At 39.5% G+C, this 22504-nt stretch overlaps 1 protein-coding gene across 1 annotated transcript; it reads right to left on the reverse strand.

The window, feature by feature from the left end:
* Positions 1-2450: 2450 nt before the first annotated feature.
* hadhb (hydroxyacyl-CoA dehydrogenase trifunctional multienzyme complex subunit beta) lies at positions 2451-22438 on the reverse strand. Its single transcript, XM_061987187.2, has 16 exons — positions 22284-22438; positions 19755-19827; positions 19622-19663; positions 19440-19536; positions 19314-19358; positions 13740-13839; positions 13577-13664; positions 11437-11624; positions 11171-11351; positions 7549-7670; positions 7399-7478; positions 7272-7319; positions 5712-5799; positions 5511-5585; positions 3119-3283; positions 2451-3052 (listed from the first exon to the last, which is right to left on the reverse strand). Exons 2-16 carry the CDS (start codon positions 19819-19821, stop codon positions 3017-3019), a joined length of 1422 nt encoding a protein of 473 aa, XP_061843171.2. The 5' UTR covers positions 19822-19827; positions 22284-22438; the 3' UTR covers positions 2451-3016.
* Positions 22439-22504: the final 66 nt, after the last annotated feature.

Consider the following 22504-nt stretch of genomic DNA (forward strand, 5'->3'; position numbering starts at 1 on the left):
TACAACGTTGAAACATGCTTTTTGACGACCTTTATTCAAAATCAGGTTGTGACGTTGATTTGACCATTGAAACTTGGTCATTTTCCAACCAATACTGAACAAATACAACGTTGAAACATGCTTTTTGACAACGTGTATTCAATGTCAGGTTGTGACGTTGATTTCACCATTGAAATTTGTTCATTTCCCAACCAATATTCTATAACATGAATACAACGTTGAAACATGCTTTTTGGCAACTTTGATTTGACCATTGAAATTTAGGCATTTTTCAACAAAATACTGAACAAATACAACGTTGAAACAACATACCTTTTATACAACCCCTGGCAAAAAAAAAAATGGTGCAATCGCCAGACGAGGAGGATGTTCATTCAGTTAGTTTTTGTGGGGGGAAAAAAAGACACAAAACTATGGTCATTGCAAATAGCAACTATCTGGCTTTGAGAAACACTCAAATACATTGTGATAGTTAGTAACTGTTTCATTTGAAGATCAAGCAAAGTAAAAATTCTAAATAAAATATTATAGAATCACCGTGTAATTTTAATATTCTACAACATAAATACATTTATTCAACGTTGGGTTGTGATGTTGATTTGACCAGTGAAATTTGTTAATTTTTCAACCAATACTGAACAAATACAATGTTGAAACAACATGCTTTTTGACGTTTATTCAATGTCAGGTTGTGACGGTCATTTCCCAACCAATATTCTACAACATGAATACAACGTTGAAACAACATGCTTTTTGACGACGTGTATTCAATATCAGGTTGTGACGTTGATTTGACCATTGAAATTTGGGCATTTTTCAACAAAATACTGAACAAATACAACATTGAAACAACATATCTTTTCCACAACCCCTGGCAAAAAAAATTGTGGAATCGCCAGACGAGGAGGATGTTCATTCAGTTTGTTTTTGTGGGGGGAAAAATTACACAAAATTATTGTCATTGCAAATAGCAACTGGCTTTGAGAAACACTAAATTGTGGTAGTTAGTAACAGTTTCATTTGAAGATTGAGCAAAGTAAAAATTCTAAGGAAAATATTATAGAATCACAGTGTAATTTTTCATTTCCAAAACTAATGCCTGCATCAGGTTAAATAGGTTCATTAGTCCATCCATCCATCCATTTTCTTCCGCTTATCCGAGGTCAGGTCGCGGGGGCAGCAGCTGAAGCAGAGAAGCCCAGACTTCCCGCTCCCCAGCCATTTCGTCCAGCTCCTCCCGGGGGATCCCGAGGCGTTCCCAGGCCAGCCGTGAGACATAGTCTTCCCAACGTGTCCTGGGTCTTCCCCATGGCCTCTTACCAGTCGGACATGCCCTAAACACCTCCCTAGGGAAGTGTTCGGGTGGCATCCTGACCAGATGCCCGAACCACCTCATCTGGCTCCTCTCGATGTGGAGGAGCAGCGGCTTTACTTTGAGCTCCTCCCAGATGACAGAGCTTCTCAACCTCTCTCTAAGGGAGAGCCCCGCCACATATTATTCGGTTACAAATGGTAGCCATAACTACGCCCTAATGAAAACACCTTTGACACCTCTATTAGGGTTTAAATTTGCACTTGATGTATGTAATTCTTCTGTTTGTCCACTAGATGGCACTACTTTGCCACCATTCAAGGCATGCAGCAACATGTTACCTTTTCTGCGAAGGTGCCTTGCTGCTGAAATGATGAAAGTGCATTTGTTTGTGATTAGTGTGTAAGATTTTAAACAGTGTGTAATTATTATATAGTAATAAACAGTGGCATGTCAAACACACTGGCCTTCCAAATGGTTAAAAGCACCAAAATATATTATGTATTAGTTCTAAAAGACTTATTCAACATGACATAATAAAGACAAATGAATGAGGATATTTAAGGAACTTTTTACAGGTACCGTATTTTTCGTAGTATAAGTCGCTCCGGAGTATAAGTCGCACCGGCCTAAAATGCATAATAAAGAAGGAAAAAAACATAAGTCGCACTGGAGTATAAGTCGCATTTTTGGGGGAAATTTATTTGATAAAACCCAACACCAAGAATAGACATTTGAAAGGCAATTTAAAATAAATAAAGAATAGTGAACAACAGGCTGAATAAGTGTACGTTATATGAGGCATAAATAACCAACTGAGACGTGCCTGGTATGTTAACGTAACATATTATGGTAAGAGTCATTCAAATAACTATAACATATAGAACATGCTATACGTTTACCAAACAATCTGTCACTCCTAATCGCTAAATCCCATGAAATCTTATACGTCTAGTCTCTTACGTGAATGAGCTAAATAATATTTGATATTTTACGGTAATGTGTTAATATTTTCACACATAAGTCGCTCCTGACTATAAGTCGCACCCCCGGCCAAACTATGAAAAAAACTGAGACTTATAGTCCGAAAAATACGGTATATCATTTTTAGGCTTACTTGGTAACAATAAAGACAAAATGACTGTTACAGTTGGCTTTTATTATTTAATGCAACTTCTGTACCACCTTCTGCATTTGTACCTCGCTTTTCCTGACCCGAGTAATGCATTCTACTCCGATATGTTCCACCCAAGTAGTATCATTCTTCATACATTGGGAAAAAAAAATAGCAAACAAAATCCTTATCAGTGTATAGCAAAAGTAGAATAAACACGGTGAGTATTTGCTCTGTATCATCTCATTTAATTCCAACAGTTTGTAAGAAAAACAATATTCTAACATGTACATAGGGCATAAATTCAGTTCATCTTAAGGCCTTAAACTTTGCTATGTTACATTGGACTCAAAGAGTTGACATGATGCTCCTGCAAGTGCGTCAAACCAACGGCAGCAACATTCCTTGATATTTCACTGCTATAAATTAACAGCCATTCACACAATGTTCTTCTCGCTCGCTATTTCTCTCGGAAACACACACACACAAACGCAGATTGACTCCTGTCTAATCAAGGCAAACTGTACACACCCAGTGGTGTGTGTTGTTCTCGTGATGAAGCGGATGCAAGCGGTGGTAATGTCCATGTTTTACTGCGGGTAGGCTTCAATCACCATGGCGTGGCCCTAGGAAAAAAAAACATGTCAACAGTCAACAAAAGGTTGATGAAGCGGTGAAGCGCCATGGCTCACCTGTCCTCCTGCAGCACATGCCGCCACCAGACCGTACTGTCCTCCATCTTTCTGGAGTCTGTGTGCGACCGTGGTGACCAGTCTGCAGCCGGTGGCACCGAACGGATGACCCAGAGACAGAGAGCCTCCCCAGTTGTTGAACTTCTCCATAGGAGGAGTACCCACCTGTTAGAAGATATTAGGTCAGTGAGGTTGTCAGGATACCAGAATTTTAGTAGTCGATAGATACTTGTGAATTTCCACAATTCTCGATAAAAATGAACTGAATCTAAGTACTTTAAAATCCACTACTTCATTGAAACTAGAGTTGTACAGTATACAGGTACTAAAAGTACTGCGGTACTAATGAATTGAAAACGGTACTATACTGCCTTCAAAAAACACCGGTACTTTTTTTCAACCACATGCTGCCGTGTGGCGGTGACGTACAGAGCTGAGGAGCATGTTCAGTGTGTCAGCGCGCACACACTCAGACTGCACAAGCAGAAACAGTGTGGAGAGGAAAATGACAAAAGGCAATTCTACTTGTTAATAAAGCGGGTACGTGAAGCGCAATATGGAGGAATTTGGGGTTCAAAACAATCGATCAAGGTGACGGCACTCTGCAAGCTGTGCTTTAAAACATGCCTCGACAAATGTGGAAAGACAGTCTTTCCACCTGCGAATCAAACTTGGGAAATATGTAAATAATCATCCAGACCTGCAAAATGAGTATCAGCTCTCTTGTTGTACACATACAGATATGTAGACGCGGACACGGCTGTTTGGCTTGATGCCAAATATTAGTGGAGTCAAAACCGCCCACGTCACGTAATCTAATGCAAATTAAATGACTGAATTTTGTACCAAATAGCTACAATTTGTATTTTATCTTTAACAATCTGTGTTTTTACCCGTTACATGTCTTATCTGTGTACGTTTATCCATAGTATTGTTTTCAGTATTTATTTATTGTATTTCCTGCTACGTGTCCTATCGGTGTACTTTTATCCATAGTACTGTTTTCAGTATGTATATTGTATTTTTCTTCAAGCACAGACCAAGAGTGGCAACCCTAAATCATGAAGCGTACAATGTCAATACCGCTTTCTATTCTAAATGATTGTAGGCTAAATATATACAATTGTAAATTTGTTTTCTGAGTGCTTCAAAAAAAGCCAAAATGTACTTAATGCCTTCTAATTTGTTTTTTGAGTGCGATATGAACCTTTTGTTTCATGTATCATAAGACTTTTTGTTAATATAAAATCAAAAAAGAAATTTTTTTGTGTCGCCCTTTTATTTTTAAAACTATCAATAAGTATTGAAATACATTTTGACACTGGTACCAAAATATTGGTATCGGGACAACCCTAATTGAAACTGTTTTAAAGTATCAAGTATTTAAGATCGCTGTGCTTCAACATCTTTTTGCACAGAATTGAAATTGCAGTAGCAGCTGCGAAGAGGTAACTAAACATAAAAAAGAAAACAATACTGTAATTATAAAAATAATCATAAATAACAATAGTCAACTATTCTATATTCTATAAAAAAAAAAAAAAAAACAGCAGTGATGTGGTGCCTTCAACTACATAAACAACCTTGCTCCTAATATTCCTACAATGAATCATGTAATTTTAAGGAAATAGGCTAATAATAAGGTTAACCATGTTTTTAAAAGTTTAAGTTTGGTGTTTTTATTAATTATTAGTAACAGCCTTTTTCTCATTAGGCTACTTTTTCCTTTTCTCCCCTTGTTGCTGTTTTTTTTTGTTAATTATTACATTGCACCAAGGGCCCATAACAAGAGCTGTGTTCAGCAAATGAAAGAAGAAAGGCAGTGGTGTTCAAAATGTTGCCAAACGACAGAAGAGTGTCTCCAAGCGGAGTTTTCTTAGCACTTACAGAAGTGATAAAGCTCGGGTTGAACACTAACTGGAGGTTTTCTGCAGGCTGTGGTAATGTACACTCCCTGGGCTTGTGGAGGCGGATCTCGGCTCTCACTCGCGTGGCAAATACTTTCGCGATTGCTTGTATTTCATTTCATGACGCAAGATACACTCTTTCACATTTAAACATGCACATCTACTCAATAAATACAGCGAAAAAAGTGGCATTGCAGATAATTTCTGATACGTCTTATTCTTTGGCAAACCAGAGAAGAGTTGTGAAGAGTTCTGCTACACTGACACACTTCCATTAGCAGTTGTTTATTTTTCTAGGATAGCAGGCGTTCTTTCTCAGTGCTCAGGGGCCGAGAATTGACACGACTTGCAGAGAAAAAAGTGTTGTAAGGTATTTGGTATAGACAATACTGAAAATACTTTGTATAATTTAAGTACTATCTATCTATCTATAGATGAACATAAATACTAATTCTAGAACAAAGACAGCTGATAAGTATGTTTACCTTTGATTTTCTGCCCATGTATGTCTGGGCGAACCAGTCAGAGTCCATAGCCTTCAGATTTGCCATTATCTGACCCTAGAACATATTATTTTAGGATTAATATACATTTTTAATTAATACACAAAAACATAGCATTTAATCCAGTAAGAATCTTGGTTATCACAATCTTAAAGCCCAAGCACAGAATATTTAGGATCTTACTGCAAACGCCTCGTGGAACTCAAACACATCGATGTCATTCATGGTCAAACCAGCACGTTCCAGAACCTTGGGTGTACCGTATGTTGGTCTGAAAGGGTCAGAGAGGAGTTTTATCTTACATAAAAAAAGTACATAGACAATATATTAAAAAGGTACTGTAAGTAGGGATTGGTAACAAAACCGGTACGTTTTTTGGCACTAAATCCCGCTTGTGCTACCAGGCACCGATTCACGTCAAATCCAACTGTGCCATGTTACGGTACCTTGGTTGCGCGTGACGAGAGCGGACTCAGCCAAACTACCTCTAGGTAATGTTGCAATTTCCAATGCCAACAAGGAAACAGACTCAAAAAACGCTCGGATGTAAGTTAAGTAAGGCTCCACTTTTCCAAAAAATCACTAGCTTGATGCAAACATACATTGGCTTTGCTGTTGACATGTTACTGATTAGCATTAGCCATTTTACATGGCGGTTTCAACACCTTCAATTTTGGTCATAAAAACTACAACTAATGCATGTTAGAATCAAACAGCTTGTGCGTAATAAAAAAGTACAACACTTACAGTATTAACACTTTATGGCACAACAAAACATTGAATTCAGCAAAAACGAACAACACCATATACTACTGCCATCTAACGTCTCGGACTTGCAGCTTTTTGTCATACTTGCAAATGAGACTCAGAAATGTGTTAATAAAACGAGATATAACACCTGGACAGCAGTTATCATAATGAGCTCATGTTTAAAACTTGCAATAAAGAATTACATTTGATGATCCAAAATTATTAACATTTAACAACACACACAAAAGTACCGAAAATTGTTACCATTGAGTAGCGGTATCGATTCCCAGGTACCGTAATTAGCATCGTTCCGATTTAAATGTGAACAGCACCCGTACCAAAATGTAAGATATACTACTTTCTCGGGCTGTGAATTTTTAGGCATCACACAATTCGATTTGATTCTTGGGGGTAACTATTCGATTCAGAATCTATTCAAAACGATTCTCGATTCAAAGACAGTACTTTTTAATAACATTGGGTGCCAGTTCCATGATTAACTACATTCCTCAATAAACTATATAAACAGCTGTGATAAATTTCTATATTACTTAAAAGAAAACTGATTTTGTTTAATAAAATTCTACCCAAACATTTAATAAAGTCAAATACAAATAAGGCAACAAGAGAAGTATGCAACACTTCTCTTTTCTAAAGTAAATCTGTACAGTAGATATGATCATCTATATTCTACATCAACAATATGATTTGCCTGAGGGGCTGCACAGGACAGATTAAAATAAATAAATACTTAAAAATACATTTTTGATTATTTTAATCGATTAAAAATAGTTTCAAATAAGAATCGCGATTCATTCTAAAATAAAAAATGTTTGACACCCCTATTATTTTCTATACTGGTTCACAGGTGGACTGGAGCCTATCCCAGCTAAAAGGGCACATATAGATAAACAACTACTCTCATTTACACCTGTCAACTGTCAATTAGCCCTAAAAAGGAGGTAGATGGTGATGGAAACCCAAGAGACTCACCCGAGCAGCAGCTGATCTTTAGGATCCTGAGACACGTAGACAAAGTCTCTGCAAGGAAGCAAATAAGAAAAGATCAACAAAGTGTAAATTGTGGGAAACTAAATAAACCAAGAGCAGACACAGCTACCTCAGGTAGGCCTTAGGCTTGTAACCCATCGCTAGAGCTTTCTCTTCGGACATGATTAGCACAGCAGAGGCACCGTCGGTCTGAAAGCACCATTATGCATGAAAACATCACTGGACCCCACAAAAGTTGCACCGAGGTGAATGTGCTTACCAGGAAGGAGGAGTTGGCGGCGGTGACTGTGCCGTGAGGTTTAACGAAGGCTGGTCTCAGTTTGGCCAACTGCTCCATGGAGGATGGACGGATACCGTTGTCCTTGGAAACAATGTCCCTGCCTGAAAAGACACAAATTAAATATCATATTTTGTGTTTTTTTTTACAGCATTCTTTATATTTATTTACTAGTACTTCATTATTGTATGGGTGTTAAGATAGTGTTTTGGTTTTATTATACATCTATACATAGTGCAATCGATAGTGTGCAATACGTATTATTTACTACTAGTTTTTCCATATCGTTTCATTTTGTTTCTGTATGTAAACATCTGCATTGCAACCATATGATTTCCCCATTTGAAATAAAAATCTATCCTATATCCTTTATTATTTTTATGCATGCAGTTACCACATGCATCTTCTTCTCCTCCTCAATAATGTGCTTCAAGATACACTTTGTACATGTAATTATGTTTCGAAAGAGGACAAAATGCTATTTGAAGTGGGTTGTTGAGGGGAAATGTAAGTATGAGTGTGTCCGTAAACAGTGGCAATATGCCTTAGGGATGTAACAATATGAACATTTCACATCACGGTTATTGTGACCAATATTATGACAATTATCACAGTATTGTCAGATGTGCACAAAAAGTACTTAAACACACACTGAATGTTTTAAAACACTAATAATGTCTTGTATTCAAGCTAGCATTTAAGGTAGCCAGACATTAGTGGGCTCGCTGAAAGGGGCAGCATCACTAAATTTGTCAACTTGTGGTAATTAAATACGATTTTACGATAATTCATATTTAAATCGGTAATACTAACCGTCAGGAATGTTACAGCGGTTTATAATTATACCTGTAATTGTTACATTCCTCGTCAGGTAAGGCCATTATATCGCTCACCAGAATTAATTGTTTCACAAAATTTTGCCGATAGACACTTATTATCAGCATTATTTTAAGGCCATATTAGGCACTAACATAGTCAGAATATATAATAATTACCGTATTTTTCGGAGTATAAGTCGCACCTGCCGAAAATGCATAATAAAAAAAGGAAAAAAACATATATAAGTCGCACTGGAGCCCGGCCAAACTATGAAAAAAACTGCGACTTATAGTCCGAAAAATACGGTATGCAAGTAACACTTTCATACGCAAAAAAATTTAATTTCGCATTAGTAATAACTTTAAATTTCCCTGAAATAAGTAAACAAATAAATAGAATTTACTTTTAACCTGTGTTACCAAAAATTGCCGTCAGCAATTATTGTACATTTTGAAGTACTGTTTTACCCTACATTGAAAAACTGGGTCAAGTGGTTTGTTTTGTTGTCTTTTTTTGTTGCCATAACTTTCTAACTAATTTGGCAGATTGTGTTTATGGGCTCATCTTGCTCACTGAGTTGAAGCTGAAATATTCCCACACCATGACATTTGGCATTGGAATCATCCTTTGTCCTGCTAATTTTTGTTAATTTGCGGTTCTTCTCACAAGCGACTAGCAAGGCTCTGTCAATACATCCTGTGTTTAAGATAGCAGCCCCGCCTCCACCCACACGGACAAAGATTGTGGCTAACTGACAAGAGGATTCTCTCGATTTATTGAATTCTGCTATTGAACAAACACGTTTATGTGCTGACAGTAGGGCTGCAACTAACGATTATTTTGATAGTCGATTAGTCAACGGTTGGTTATCTTAATGATTAGTCGACTGATCAGATAATAAAGCGTACACAAATTTAATGTCTTTAATTTTTCCATCGACTTCTAAATACAGCTTAAGTTACTAATCGTTGCAGCCCTAGCTGAGAGGGATGCAGAGTGAATTCTCTTGCACTCTGTTTGAAAGCAGGAGACAAAGAAAAACACACAGACGTGGCAATTTAAAGACTTCAGCATAATTATTGAGGTAATTTATATTTATCGTACGATTAATTTATTTTTGGATTACCCGCCCAAACTTGCACAGTGCTACTTGTACGCCCCACTTTTCGTACGACTTGGCTGTTTGCCCGTGTATCATTCCACAGAATTAAGAGCCCAAACAAAGAATCCGTTGGTCACTCAGTTTTGTTGTGTTTAAATACTGTGTGACTCCAACTGTGTTTGAATTTGAGTGGCCAGCTGCAACGATCGCGTTGTTTATCCACAGTGCGAAGCTGCTTCTAAGATACTAATTCTTACCACTATGGCGGAAAATAAAAGTTTCTTCCACGTATCATTATCTCTGGAGGACTAGAGGAAAAGTAATGTCTAAGCATGCTACACACACACCGAGCAGGACGAAATTAGAAGATAATCGCTAAGGCTTACATGTAGAGTAGGAGTGATCAATCCAAATGTTGATACTATCGATATCTACTATGGTATTAGTATATCAACAATACTAAAGTAATTAGATCGATATTTTTCCTGTTGTTATTACTAAACCTAACAATTTTTTGCTTGTTTATTGTAATTTGTACGTAAAAAAATTTAATGTAGCATTGAGTACATCATCTGATTTACAACAATACCGGCAAATTAAAAATGTAAGTGTAAAAGTGGTATGTTTCACATTTGTAACTTACTATAAACGTTTTTAGTTTTATAATCTACTGTCAAAGTATTGGATCGGGACTCGAAATTGGTCCATCCACTGTTCAATAGGGATGGGTACCGTTGACATTTGAATTGATACGGTACCAATTACCGGTACCTGGGAATCGATACTGGTACCGTTGACATTTGAATTGATACGGTACCAATTACCGGTACCTGGAAATCGATACTGGTACAGATTTCTTACTTTTGTGTCTGTTAATAAATAAATGGTTTTTGATAATAAAATCAAATTTTTTGTTACAACATTTAAAAATTAACTGATTTATTAACGGATGTCCAGTTGCTATTTTGTATTATCATTTTCAAATATGACATTAAGTTGCAAGTCCAAGACGTTAGATGGCAGTAGTGTATTGCTTATGGTATGGGGGTTTTGTTGCGCCCTAACAAATGTTAATACTGTAAGTATTGTACTTATTAAGCACCAGCTGTTTGATTGTAACTTGCATCTTAAATGTAGTTTTCATTAACAAATCTGCAGGTGTTGGAAGTATTACGTGAAGAGAATTATATTTTTATACCGCTTGTCTATAGTGACTCAAAGCATTTAACATAGTGAAACCCATTATCTACATATTTAAGTTACATTTAAACTAGTGTGGGTGGCACTGGGAGCAGGTGGGTAGTGTCTTGCCCAACGACACAACAGCTGTGACTAGGATTGCGGACGCGGGAATCGAACCTGGAACCCTTAAGTTGCTGGCACGGCCGCTCTAACAACCGAGCCACGCTGCCCCATATCGCCATGTAAAATCGCTAATGCTAATCAATAGCATGACAATAGCAAAGCCAATGGATATTATCATCAAGCTATCACATTTTTGGAAAAATATTGCCTTACTTTATTTGCAAAGGAGCATTTTGAGACAATTTCTTTGTTGGCAGTGAAAATTGGAACATGACCTAGAGGTAATTTGGCTGAGGTCCGCTCTTTGTACTGCTGGAGTGATCGTCAAGTGCAAAGATCTACTGTCGCATGTAAATGAGGTTGATGTTCAAATTTTACCTGGCACTTTAAAGGGGATGACATCCTGCAGCAGACCTTCATCCTGGGCCTTTTTGGCCAGCGAGTGCGATCGCAGAGCGAACTCATCCTGCTCCACTCTGGATACTCCAAATGCAGCAGCCAGACGGTCGGCGCTGTGGCCCATCGTTTCCGCTGTGGAGAACTCTGCTACAGCAGGAAGCTACACGTGCACACAGCAGATAAAAGGTGCGCTATCATAAATGTAATACAACTCTTACAGTGTATTTGCTAAGTATATACTGTACCTCTGGTGCGAAGTGCCCCATGCGGATGCTGCCAATCAAGCCGAGCCTCTGGCCGAGGGTCTTAGCCTTGTTGAGCGAAAGCATGGTCTTCCTCATCTTGCGGCTGTGACGGATAGGAACGTCGGACATGAACTCGACTCCGCCTGCCACGACGGCGTCACACTGGCCGGCAGCAATTAGACCAACCGCTGGACCGAAGACAAAATCAGGTCAGACGCCGTAACGTGGCGTAAAACAACAATAGGAAACATTTCTGTTAAAGAGGATTGAGCTATTCTGCTTTCACTTATGGTTTTACACCATCCAACAACTTAAATGGGAACAGCACTTTATTTTTTATTTAGAATTTTCCCAATCGTTCAAAATCATTATGAGAGACAAGAACAGAAGGTCCGGTGGCTATGGATGAAGTGCTGGCTGTCCAGAGTCGGGACCCGGGGTGGACCGCTCGCCTGTGCATCGGTTGGGGACATCTCTGCGCTGCAGACCCGTCTCCGCTCGGAATGGTCTCCTGCTGGCCCCACTATGGACTGGACTCTCACTATTATGTTAGATCCACTATGCACTGGACTCTCACAATATTATGCTAGACCCACTTTGACGTTCATTGCATCCGGTCTCCCCTAGAGAGGGGGGGTCACCCACATCTGCGGTCCTCTCCAAGGTTAGTCATTCTCATTGACATCCCAATGGGTTGTGAGTTTTTCCTTGCCCTTATGTGGGATCTGAACCGAGGATGTCGTTGTGGCTTGTGCAGCCCTTTGAGACACTTGTGATTTAGGGCTATATAAATAAACTGATTGATTGAAGTCCTTTTTTTATTATTAGAATATTAAGGTTAATGGTAGTCACCGTTGTAGCCTTCAAAGTCCTCTAAAACAACTTCAAAACCCTCCATCAACGTTTTATATACACACTGCAAGTCTACATATAATGTTCATAACAATATGTAATTTGTTGAATATTTACCATATTTTGGTCATTTTAATCATGTCTTCCACGCACTGAATTACGTTTCCATAGCAGCCACGTCTGAGTTCTGTGTTCCTACTTCCAGAAAGCAAGTGTACTCTAATCATTGCAGACATGGTAATAAACAACAAAGACAACTATTTTTGGTCAAATAAGGATTCACAACCTTATCTTTTTGAAGCTGAACATACGAATGATGAACTACTGCTTATAGAAGCGAGCAAGAAGGAAGGCTGAGACATTGGAGCAACCGGAAGCAGGAGAGAGAGGTCGGCGTGACACAAAGCCGTAAATGTGGAATTTGAAGCCAAGTTATTTCAACATAAATGGAGGGATTACCCAAATAAACCGGAAAAAAGTCCCTGGCCAGGTGGACCAAACGCACGACTTTCCACTGAGCGAGTCACTATAATATTGATCATGATACACACAGCAGGTAATATGTGTTAGTACAACTACAGTACATGCACTGTCCGACTAGCTTTGTACAAACAAAACATGAAATGTGGGATAATATTTTACAGATACTGTAATATGATTGTTCATGTTATTCAGTCAGAAAGATTAGTGTCTTATCGCTTTGTGTTGTGCATCACAAACTCAAAACGCGTTTCTTGCTGACGTAGAAGCCAGCTTATCTCTTTCCGTAGCGAGCTTTTACAGCTAATACTGAAGCATGCCGATGTGTTACTACGCTAGAAAAACAGTTTCCCAGTGTTCGCTTTACAATAACAATGTTGCTACAGCTTGGTTATTATACAGGTTATGGAACGTAAATGAAGTATAGTTGACGGTTTTTAAAAAGCATTTCAAAGTAATTTAAAAGGTAGAATGGATTGCTCCCATTGGCTGCATTGCTAGCCACCTAGAACGAGCAGATTTTTAGAACGCAAAATCCCCCCAAAACATTTATCTTATTGTCTCTAATAATGATTGTGAACGATTGCAAAATAAAATAAAAAAAACTTTAAAAAGGGGCCATGTTATGCAAAACCCACTTTTCTTGCCCGATGGCAATGTTTTTTGTGTATTTGGGATCCCCTGAGTGCTGAAAATGTGAATTCAAACCGCATACAGGAGATATTGATAAAACCTTTGCCTTGTTCCGAACAAGCAGTTTGAGAATTGCCATTATATTAATGGCACTTATCGTTGATTTGAGACATACCCGAGGTCATTGCCTGGTTGGAGGAGATGCAGGCCATGGTGACGGTGTGAGCTGGAATCTTGTCAGAGAAGCCTGCACCCAGCGCAGCCTGAGTAAAAGCATGACACTGATTAACAACCCAACAGCAGCTTGCGGTACATCTGAAACGTGTGCGTTTTAATACCTCTCTTGCTACATTGCTTGTCTTGACTTCCTGAATCACAGTTCCGTAGATGATGTAGTCCACAGCATCTTTAGGAATACCTGTCTTGTGCAGCAGACCCCTAATAAAAAACAAAATAGAGTCATAGTATAGAGCAGGGCTATTCAACTGGCGGCCCGGAAATGACGCCATACCGGCCCCCAAGTTCAATTCAAAACATTTTGTATTGGACCACTGTAAACACAGTGGCAGATCATTGCATTGACATTTTAACATTCCTAGCAAAGAGAACACTGAGGTCCAAACTTGTGATTTACATAACTGAGGCGTTCCTCAAGGCACCCCTTGTGAGCAACAATTTTTTTCGTAATGTGACTTATGTAACCAAGGTGTTGTTGTAGCTTGTTTTAGGCCTGTGCGATATATCGATTTTAGCTTTTTGTTGCAGGCGATTTAGGAATTTAAAAAAAAGCAGTTTTTATTCCTCCTCTTGCTCTGGCATACTTTTGGCCTCTAAGGAGCTTGCGTAGCTTGTGCTGTCCCCTTAATTCCTGAGCGGCACACATAGTAAAACATGGCTAATGCTAACGCTAACAAGAGTGGGAGGTTTGTTCTAAAGAAAAGAAAAGTGTTGTCATCACTTTGGTTTAGTGGCAACAGACAGGGAAAAAAGGTTGTTTCAAAAAGGCAGGAGCACAACAAAAAACAGCATCTGAAACCAAAGCCTCCAGCCGAGTGCGGGAAATACAACTCCTTACGAGGCGAACAAGACGCAACAAACAAACAAACTACGGGCTAAAAATCACCTTACTATGGTGGAATCATTTACACAAAGTATGTATGATGAGAAAGAAGCACAATGCGTAAAGCAATCACTAAAGTAGTCGCTCTACACACCGCCAAGATGTGTGAATGAAAACAAATGTGTTTATCTACTTACTGAAACAAACAATAGTCCTCTCAAAGTTTTACTTCATTATTTATGTGGACATGTTTAATGCAACCATTTTTATTTACAGAAGTATGTTATTCAAAACAGAAGTTTACAGTTGGCAGTTTATTAATCTCAATATTGGAGATTATTTATTTGCATGCAATGTGCAATGCTGCATTTTTGATAACAAAAATATGTTGTTCAAGCAGAAGTATTGGTTCTTAAGGGAAGATCTTATTTAAATTTGAAAATTATTCTATAAAAAGTACAATTTGTACCTGGTCTAAAAAGAACAACATTATACAAATTATAATTTTGTTAACAGTAAGATGCAGTGTATGCAGTGTCATTTCAAACTACTAGTTGTAAACAAAAACGGTTTCTTTAAAAAGTAGGGGAAAAAAATCGGAAATCGAGTTTTTTGTAAAAAATCTGTGGATTTTATCTTCGCACAGGCATAGCTTGTTTACTTGAGATGAAGTCAGATTAATTTGTTCAACTAATTTGTTTATTTTAATAGGGCTGGGCGATAAAATCATAATATATATTGCTGTAGACACAGTCCTTGTCAATGAAAAATGTGTTGGATAAAAATTATTTTTTCTTGATCAGTAGAAACAGGAAGTTGCAAAGCATGGTTGTTTGCATGAACAGAGGCACGCGCTTGAATTGTGGATAAAACTGGACAAGTCACCTCGACAGTATGGCAGTTTTTTTTTTTATATATATATATATATATATATATATATATATATATATATATATATATATAGAGGGCAGCACGGTGGTAGAGGGGTTAGTGCGTCTGCCTCACAATAAGAAGGTGCTGAGTAGTCTGGGGTTCAATCCCAGGCTCGGGATCTTTCTGTGTGGAGTTTGCATGTTCTCCCCGAGACTGCGTGGGTTCCCTCCGGGTACTGCGGCTTCCTCCCACCTCCAAAGACATGCACCTGGGGATAGGTTGATTGGCAACACTAAATTGGCCCTAGTGTGTGAATGCAAGTGTGAATGTTGTCTGTCTATCTGTGTTGGCCCTGCGATGAGGTGGCGACTTGTCCAGGGTGTACCCCGCCTTCCGCCCGATTGTAGCTGAGATAGGCTCCAGCGCCCCCCGCGACCCCGAAGGGAATAAGCGGTAGAAAATGGATGGATGGATATATATATAGATTTTTTCAAAATGGACTGTAGTTAGACCAATACGCTTGTAACCAGTAATACCACACCACCTTTGTCAGCCCTGCTCACCCATGAAATAGTTGTTCTCAGGTTTCTTTGTTTACATTTTCACACTTTGCACTATTTTCTTACACTTTAGTGAGCATTTCTTACATATTGCTTATTTTTGCAACTTAATTTTAGGAGGTTATTGTGTTATAACTGTTCAACGTGATTTTAGAATGTCAATTACATTGAGTATTTTCCATGGTTGTGTTGACATTTCCTTTCCTTTCTGTCCAGATAGTTAAGGGGATTATAAGGTTAAATTTTAAATAAAAATGTTTCCATTTATTATATTTTTCTCCTGGTTCAATAGGTCATAAAAATTATCAATAATTATCGAGATAAAACACGTATATGTCATGATACAGTTCTTCAGCCATATCTCCCAGTTCTATATTATAGTATTTTATACCTATAGTGTTCCTCAAGGTTCCATTTTAGGTCCTCTTTGTCAGCATTTAAGCAATTCAAAAATATTCTCAGATTTTTGCAGCAGATTCTAAAAAAAACACTAGAGAGCTGTCATAGAGATGATCTTTGACTAGCTTTTTTTTTTGCAGAAGGTCGTTAAAAATAGCAACTTGCTCCTGTAACTGACAAAATAAATAGACCACAATCTAATGTCTACTGTATATTCTATAGCAGGGGTTCTTAAACTTTTTAACCTCAGGGCCCACTCAAATATTAACACTGAATTAGATTATTGTCAAGGCTCTTAGGTCAGGCTGCAAATATACTGCAAAATTACAGTGCTAGAATAAATACATTCTAACAACATTAATGATGAATGGTAGGGCTGTGAATCTTTGGGTGTCCCACGATTCGATTCAATATCGATTCTTGGGGTCACGATTCGATTCAAAATCGATTTTTTTCAATTCAACACGCTTCTCGATTCAAAAACGATTTTTTTCCCGATTCAAAACGATTCTCTATTCATTCAATACATAGGATTTCAGCAGGATCTACCCCAGTCTGCTGACATGCAAGCAGAGTAGTAGATTTTTGTAAAAAGCTTTTATAATTTTAAAGGACAATGTTTTATCATCCATCCATCCATCCATCCATCCATCTTCTTCCGCTTATCCAAGGTCGGGTCGCGGGGGCAGCAGCCTAAGCAGGGAAGCCCAGACTTCCCTCTCCCCAGCCACTTTGTCCAGCTCCTCCCGGGGGATCCCGAGGCGTTCCCAGGCCAGCCGGGAGACATAGTCTTCCCAACGTGTCCTGGGTCTTCCCCGTGGCCTCCTACCGGTCGGACGTGCCCTAAACACCTCCCTAGGGAGGCGCTCGGGTGGCATCCTGACCAGATGCCCGAACCACCTCATCTGGCTCCTCTCGATGTGGAGGAGCAGCGGCTTTACTTTGAGCTCCCCCCGGATGACAGAGCTTCTCACCCTATCTCTAAGGGAGAGCCCCGCCACCCGGCGGAGGAAACTCATTTCAGCCGCTTGTACCCGTGATCTTGTCCTTTCGGTCATAACCCAAAGCTCATGACCATAGGTGAGGATGGGAACGTAGATCGACCGGTAAATTGAGAGCTTTGCCTTCCGGCTCAGCTCCTTCTTCACCACAACGGATCGATACAGCGTCTGCATTACTGAAGACGCCGCACCGATCCACCTGTCGATCTCACGATCCACTCTTCCCTCACTCGTGAACAAGACTCCGAGGTACTTGAACTCCTCCACTCGGGGCAAGATCTCCTCCCCAACCCGAAGATGGCACTCCACCCTTTTCCGGGCGAGAACCATGGACTCGGACTTGGAGGTGCTGATTCTCATCCCAGTCGCTTCACACTCAGCTGCGAACCGATCTAGTGAGAGCTGAAGATCCTGGCCAGATGAAGCCATCAGGACCACATCATCTGCAAAAAGCAGAGACCTAATCCTGCAGCCACCAAATCGGATCCCCTCAACGCCTTGACTGCGCCTAGAAATTCTGTCCATAAAAGTTATGAACAGAATCGGTGACAAAGGGCAGCCTTGGCGGAGTCCAACCCTCACCGGAAACGTGTCCGACTTACTGCCGGCAATGCGAACCAAGCTCTGACACTGATCATACAGGGAGCGGACCGCCACAATCACACAGTCCGAAACACCATACTCTCTGAGCACTCCCCACAGGACTTCCCGAGGGACACGGTCGAATGCCTTCTCCAAGTCCACAAAGCACATGTAGACTGGTTGGGCAAACTCCCATGCACCCTCTAGGACCCTGCCGAGAGTATAGAGCTGGTCCACAGTTCCACGACCAGGACGAAAACCACACTGTTCCTCCTGAATCCGAGGTTCGACTATCTGGCGTAGCCTCCTCTCCAGTACACCTGAATAGACCTTACCGGGAAGGCTGAGGAGTGTGATCCCACGATAGTTAGAACACACCCTCCGGTTCCCCTTTTTAAAGAGAGGAACCACCACCCCGGTCTGCCAATCCAGAGGTACTGCCCCCGATGTCCACGCGATGCTGCAGAATGTTTTATCAACTGATTGCAATAATGTAAATTTGTTTTAACTATTAAATGAACCAAAAATATGACTTATTTTATCTTTGTGAAAATATTGGACACAGTGTGTTGTCAAGCTTATGAGATGCGATGCAAGTGTAAGCCACTGTGACACTATTGTTCTTTTTTTTTTTTTTTTTTATAAATGTGTAATGATAATGTCAATGAGGGATTTTTAATCACTGCTATGTTGAAATTGTAACTAATATTCATACTGTTGTTGATAATATTCATTTTTGTTTCACTACTTTTGGTTTGTTCTGTGAGTGTTGCTGGGTCGGGTTTGGTTTTGGAATCGGATTGCATTGTTATGGTATTGCTGTGTATTTTGTTGGATTGATTAATAAAAAAAAAATTAAAAAAAATGTAAATAAATTAATTAAAAAAATAAATAGATTTTTTTTTAAATGAGAATCGATTCTGAATCGCACAACTTGAGATTCGCGATTCGAATTCGAATCGATTTTTTCCCACATCCCTAATGAATAGTAATATATGTTTCTTAAATAAACTGTAAAAATGTTTTAGCGCAAACAAAAATACAGCTTCACCACTTTAATCATAATTTTTGCACTTGAGAAACTTCTCTATGACTTTGGCTCCAGACTTCTTCGGTTTGTGTGTTATTATCATTACTGCCACAAGTGGTGGACAAGTGTATTACAGCGGCCCATACTGACCACAGCTGAGAAAGATGTTTTTTGCGGCCCAAAATAGGGCCCACGAGGGCTGGGGTCCATATACAAAATAAGGTTAATAGTGAAGGGAGAAGTCCGGCACCCAGGTCCTTAGCTTTTCTTTTTTTTTTTTAATGTGGCCCCCAAAATGATTTAGTTAAACATCCATAGTACAGAGGCTGATGCAATTGCTCGCTATGATAAATATTGGGACCGGATTATGTGTTTCGAGCTGGACCTCTGTAGCATCGAACACTTACTGTAGCGCTGCCCTGGCCAAGTCATGAGGCATGAGGTCAGCATATCTGTAAACACACAGCAAAGTCAGTTTGACGCTACCGAGATCATTTGTCAGATTAAAACTTTGTTTAAAAGTAAAGACATACGTAGTTCCAGACAATAGAAAAGGGGTTCGTACTCCTTCGACCAACACTACGTTCTTCACGCCAGGGCGGGCCAGTGTCTTCTTGCTTTTTGCCTGAGCTGGGAAAACAATTGCAAAGGTTAGCATCAAGTGATATTGTGAAGACTGCTTCCATTATGGTTGTATTGTGGATGCAGCAGCTACCTTGAGCATGTAGCTGAGCTGTCGTACCGAGGGATCGTGCAGCTGAAACAAAGATATTCCTCGTAATCCACTTCAAAACTAAATATGTGGCGCCTCTGCAGATGTATTTTGGAACGATGAGTATTATACTTACCAAACTGCACAGCCCAGGTAGAGCTGACAGGGGAGCAACGCACTGACTTCAGTAGCATGGTAGCCATCGTGTTCTGCAAAGGAAGACTATTAGTAACGTCGCAAAGGCACTTGGCTAACCCAAAGACTTTATCAATCAAGGGTTGGAATTGGGGGTTAAATCACCAATGATTCCCGAGTGCAACCACCGCTGCTGCTCACTGCACCCCTCACCTTCCAGGTGGTGGAACAAGGGGATGGGTCAAATGCAGAGGGTAATTTCACCACACCTGGTGTGTGTGTGACTATCAGTGGTACTTCAACTTTTAACTTTAATAACCTTTAAACTATCATATCTGCTACAAACTCATGTCAAATTGCGCAGCGACGTAAATTGTGTAACCAATTGCCAACACAACTCACATGTTACAATTAGGGATGTATACGGAGTACCTGTATATTTTTGGTACCTTTTCCTATTTGGGTCGGTCCAGGAAGACCATAAAGATTCTGGACAAATGATACGGCTATTGGTATTTTTTTTTAATCCAGCTGTGTCTCGGGGGACTCAGTTCATTAGACTGCCACACTCGCACACGTAACACACAATAGCACCACCTCTTAAAGGCACACAGACGGGAACATTTAACGTTTAAAATCTTTATTATTACAAGTGCTAAACTTAATTGAAAGTTTTTGAAACGATCTTGAATCAATACCTATCTCTTGGAAAGCAAGCTTGCCAACCACAGATCGCTATACTTGAAATTTAGGAATATAAATCGATCTATCCATCATTACACCCCTAATACATGTACATTAATAGCTGTCAACACTCAATATGGCCTCCATTGCGTTACTCAAATAGGTCTGTATGCAACATAAACACAAATCAATCATATTGCTACAAAATGTACACCCACTTAACATACTAATTGATTGTGTTGATTTATTATGATATATACTTTATATCGGGGGTCAGCAACCCGGGGCTCTTTAGTGCCGCCCTCGTGGCTTCCTGGAGCATTTTTAAAAATGGATTGAAAATGGAAAAATATTTTTTTTGTTTTATTATGTTATTGTTTGAGGACAAACACAACACAAACCTTCCCAATTGTTAGAAAAGCCACTGTTTAATATGTTTGTGTGTATGCTTCACTGATAAGAGTATTTGGTCAACATCGTTTTGTCCTACTAATTCCGGCGGTTCTTGAACTCACCATAGTGTGGACTGTGACGCAACAGTTTATTTATATGTAAAGTCTTCCACTCCTTTGTCTCATTTTGTCCACCAAACGTTTTATGCTGTGTGTGAATGCACAAAGGTGAGGTTTGTTGATGTTATTAATTTGTTGGAGTGCTAATCAGGCATATTTGGTCACTGCATGACAGCAAGCTAATCAATGCTAACATGCTATTTAGGCTAGCTGCATGTTCACATTGCATCATTATGCCTCATTTGTAGGTATATTTGAGCTCATTTAATATCCTTTACTTTTATCCTCTTTGTATATAATTTAGTTTTGCATGTCTCATGACACATTATCTGTATGTAATATTGCCTGCATTTCAGATAGTTTTTTGTGTGCCATGTGTTCCAGACCACAGCAAACATTACCTAGCTTGCCAAAGATTGTAATAAATCTATTAAAGATAAATAAAGATAAATAAAAAGCATGCAGCTGAGCCGCATCAGAGTGATCAAAGAACCGCATGCGGCTCCGGAGCCGCGGGTTGCCGACCCCTGGGTTAGAGTGTCCGCCCTGAGATCGGTAGGTTGTGAGTTCAAACACCGGCCGAGTCAAACCAAAGACTATAAAAATGGGACCCATTAACTCCCTGCTTGACACTCAGCATCAAGGGTTGGAATTGGGGGTTAAATCACCAAAAATGATTCACGGGCACAGCACCGCTGCTGCCCACTGCTCCCCTCATCTCCCAGGGGGTGAACAAGAGGATGGGTCAAATGCAGAGGACACATTTCACCACACCTAGTGTGTGTGTGACAATCATTGGTACTTTATCTTAACTTTAACTTAACAAGTAGTGACTGCGCAGGTCAGGTGACTTTGAGTAACAACTTATAGATAGACGTGTAAACTATACGCGTCGCCCAAAATAAAACAAACATTAAAATGTCATTGACATAAATTCGAACTTTTAATACGTTACGTATTTTTAAGAATTTGATTCAATTGACAGCTGTATACTCAAGCCGCTGATCCGCCTGTGACCTTTCACCTAGATGTGCGAGCTTGACAACGTCCTACACGTTAACCTACAAAATAGGTTGAGACGTGTTTCAAGGTCGTATATAAATGAAAATAAAGCAACGTGTTCCAAGAATAAAATAAAAATAACAATACAAGGTTTGTTTTTAACCGAGAGGAGAGGATGTTGCAAGCGTGTTAGCTTGTTGCCAGTGCCAGCATTGCGTTCATGGTCATCGTACAGTTTTCCACTCCGTTTGGAACAGTTGTCAGGCGGTCATAGCGTACTCTAGATATTTTCCGCAAACTTCACTTTATCCACTTAAATGAAAAGTGCTTACCTGTACTGAAAGTGTTTGTTCACAGAGGCTGCTTCCCTGTCAAAGGCTTGGCGGCGCACAACTAAGCCGGACTACAAACCCGCATTCCCTATCAAGGACCCAAGTCATTTTTAGCTGGCTAAAGATAAGCCGAAGCAGAAATACTCATTACAAGGGTGTTAAAACCCCAACTGTTTTGTTTTAGTGGTTTAAAACACATAATTTAGTATATTTAAAGTCAT

Source organism: Nerophis lumbriciformis, linkage group LG26, assembly GCF_033978685.3.
Source record: "Nerophis lumbriciformis linkage group LG26, RoL_Nlum_v2.1, whole genome shotgun sequence".
In the NCBI taxonomy this organism is placed as follows: domain Eukaryota; kingdom Metazoa; phylum Chordata; class Actinopteri; order Syngnathiformes; family Syngnathidae; genus Nerophis; species Nerophis lumbriciformis.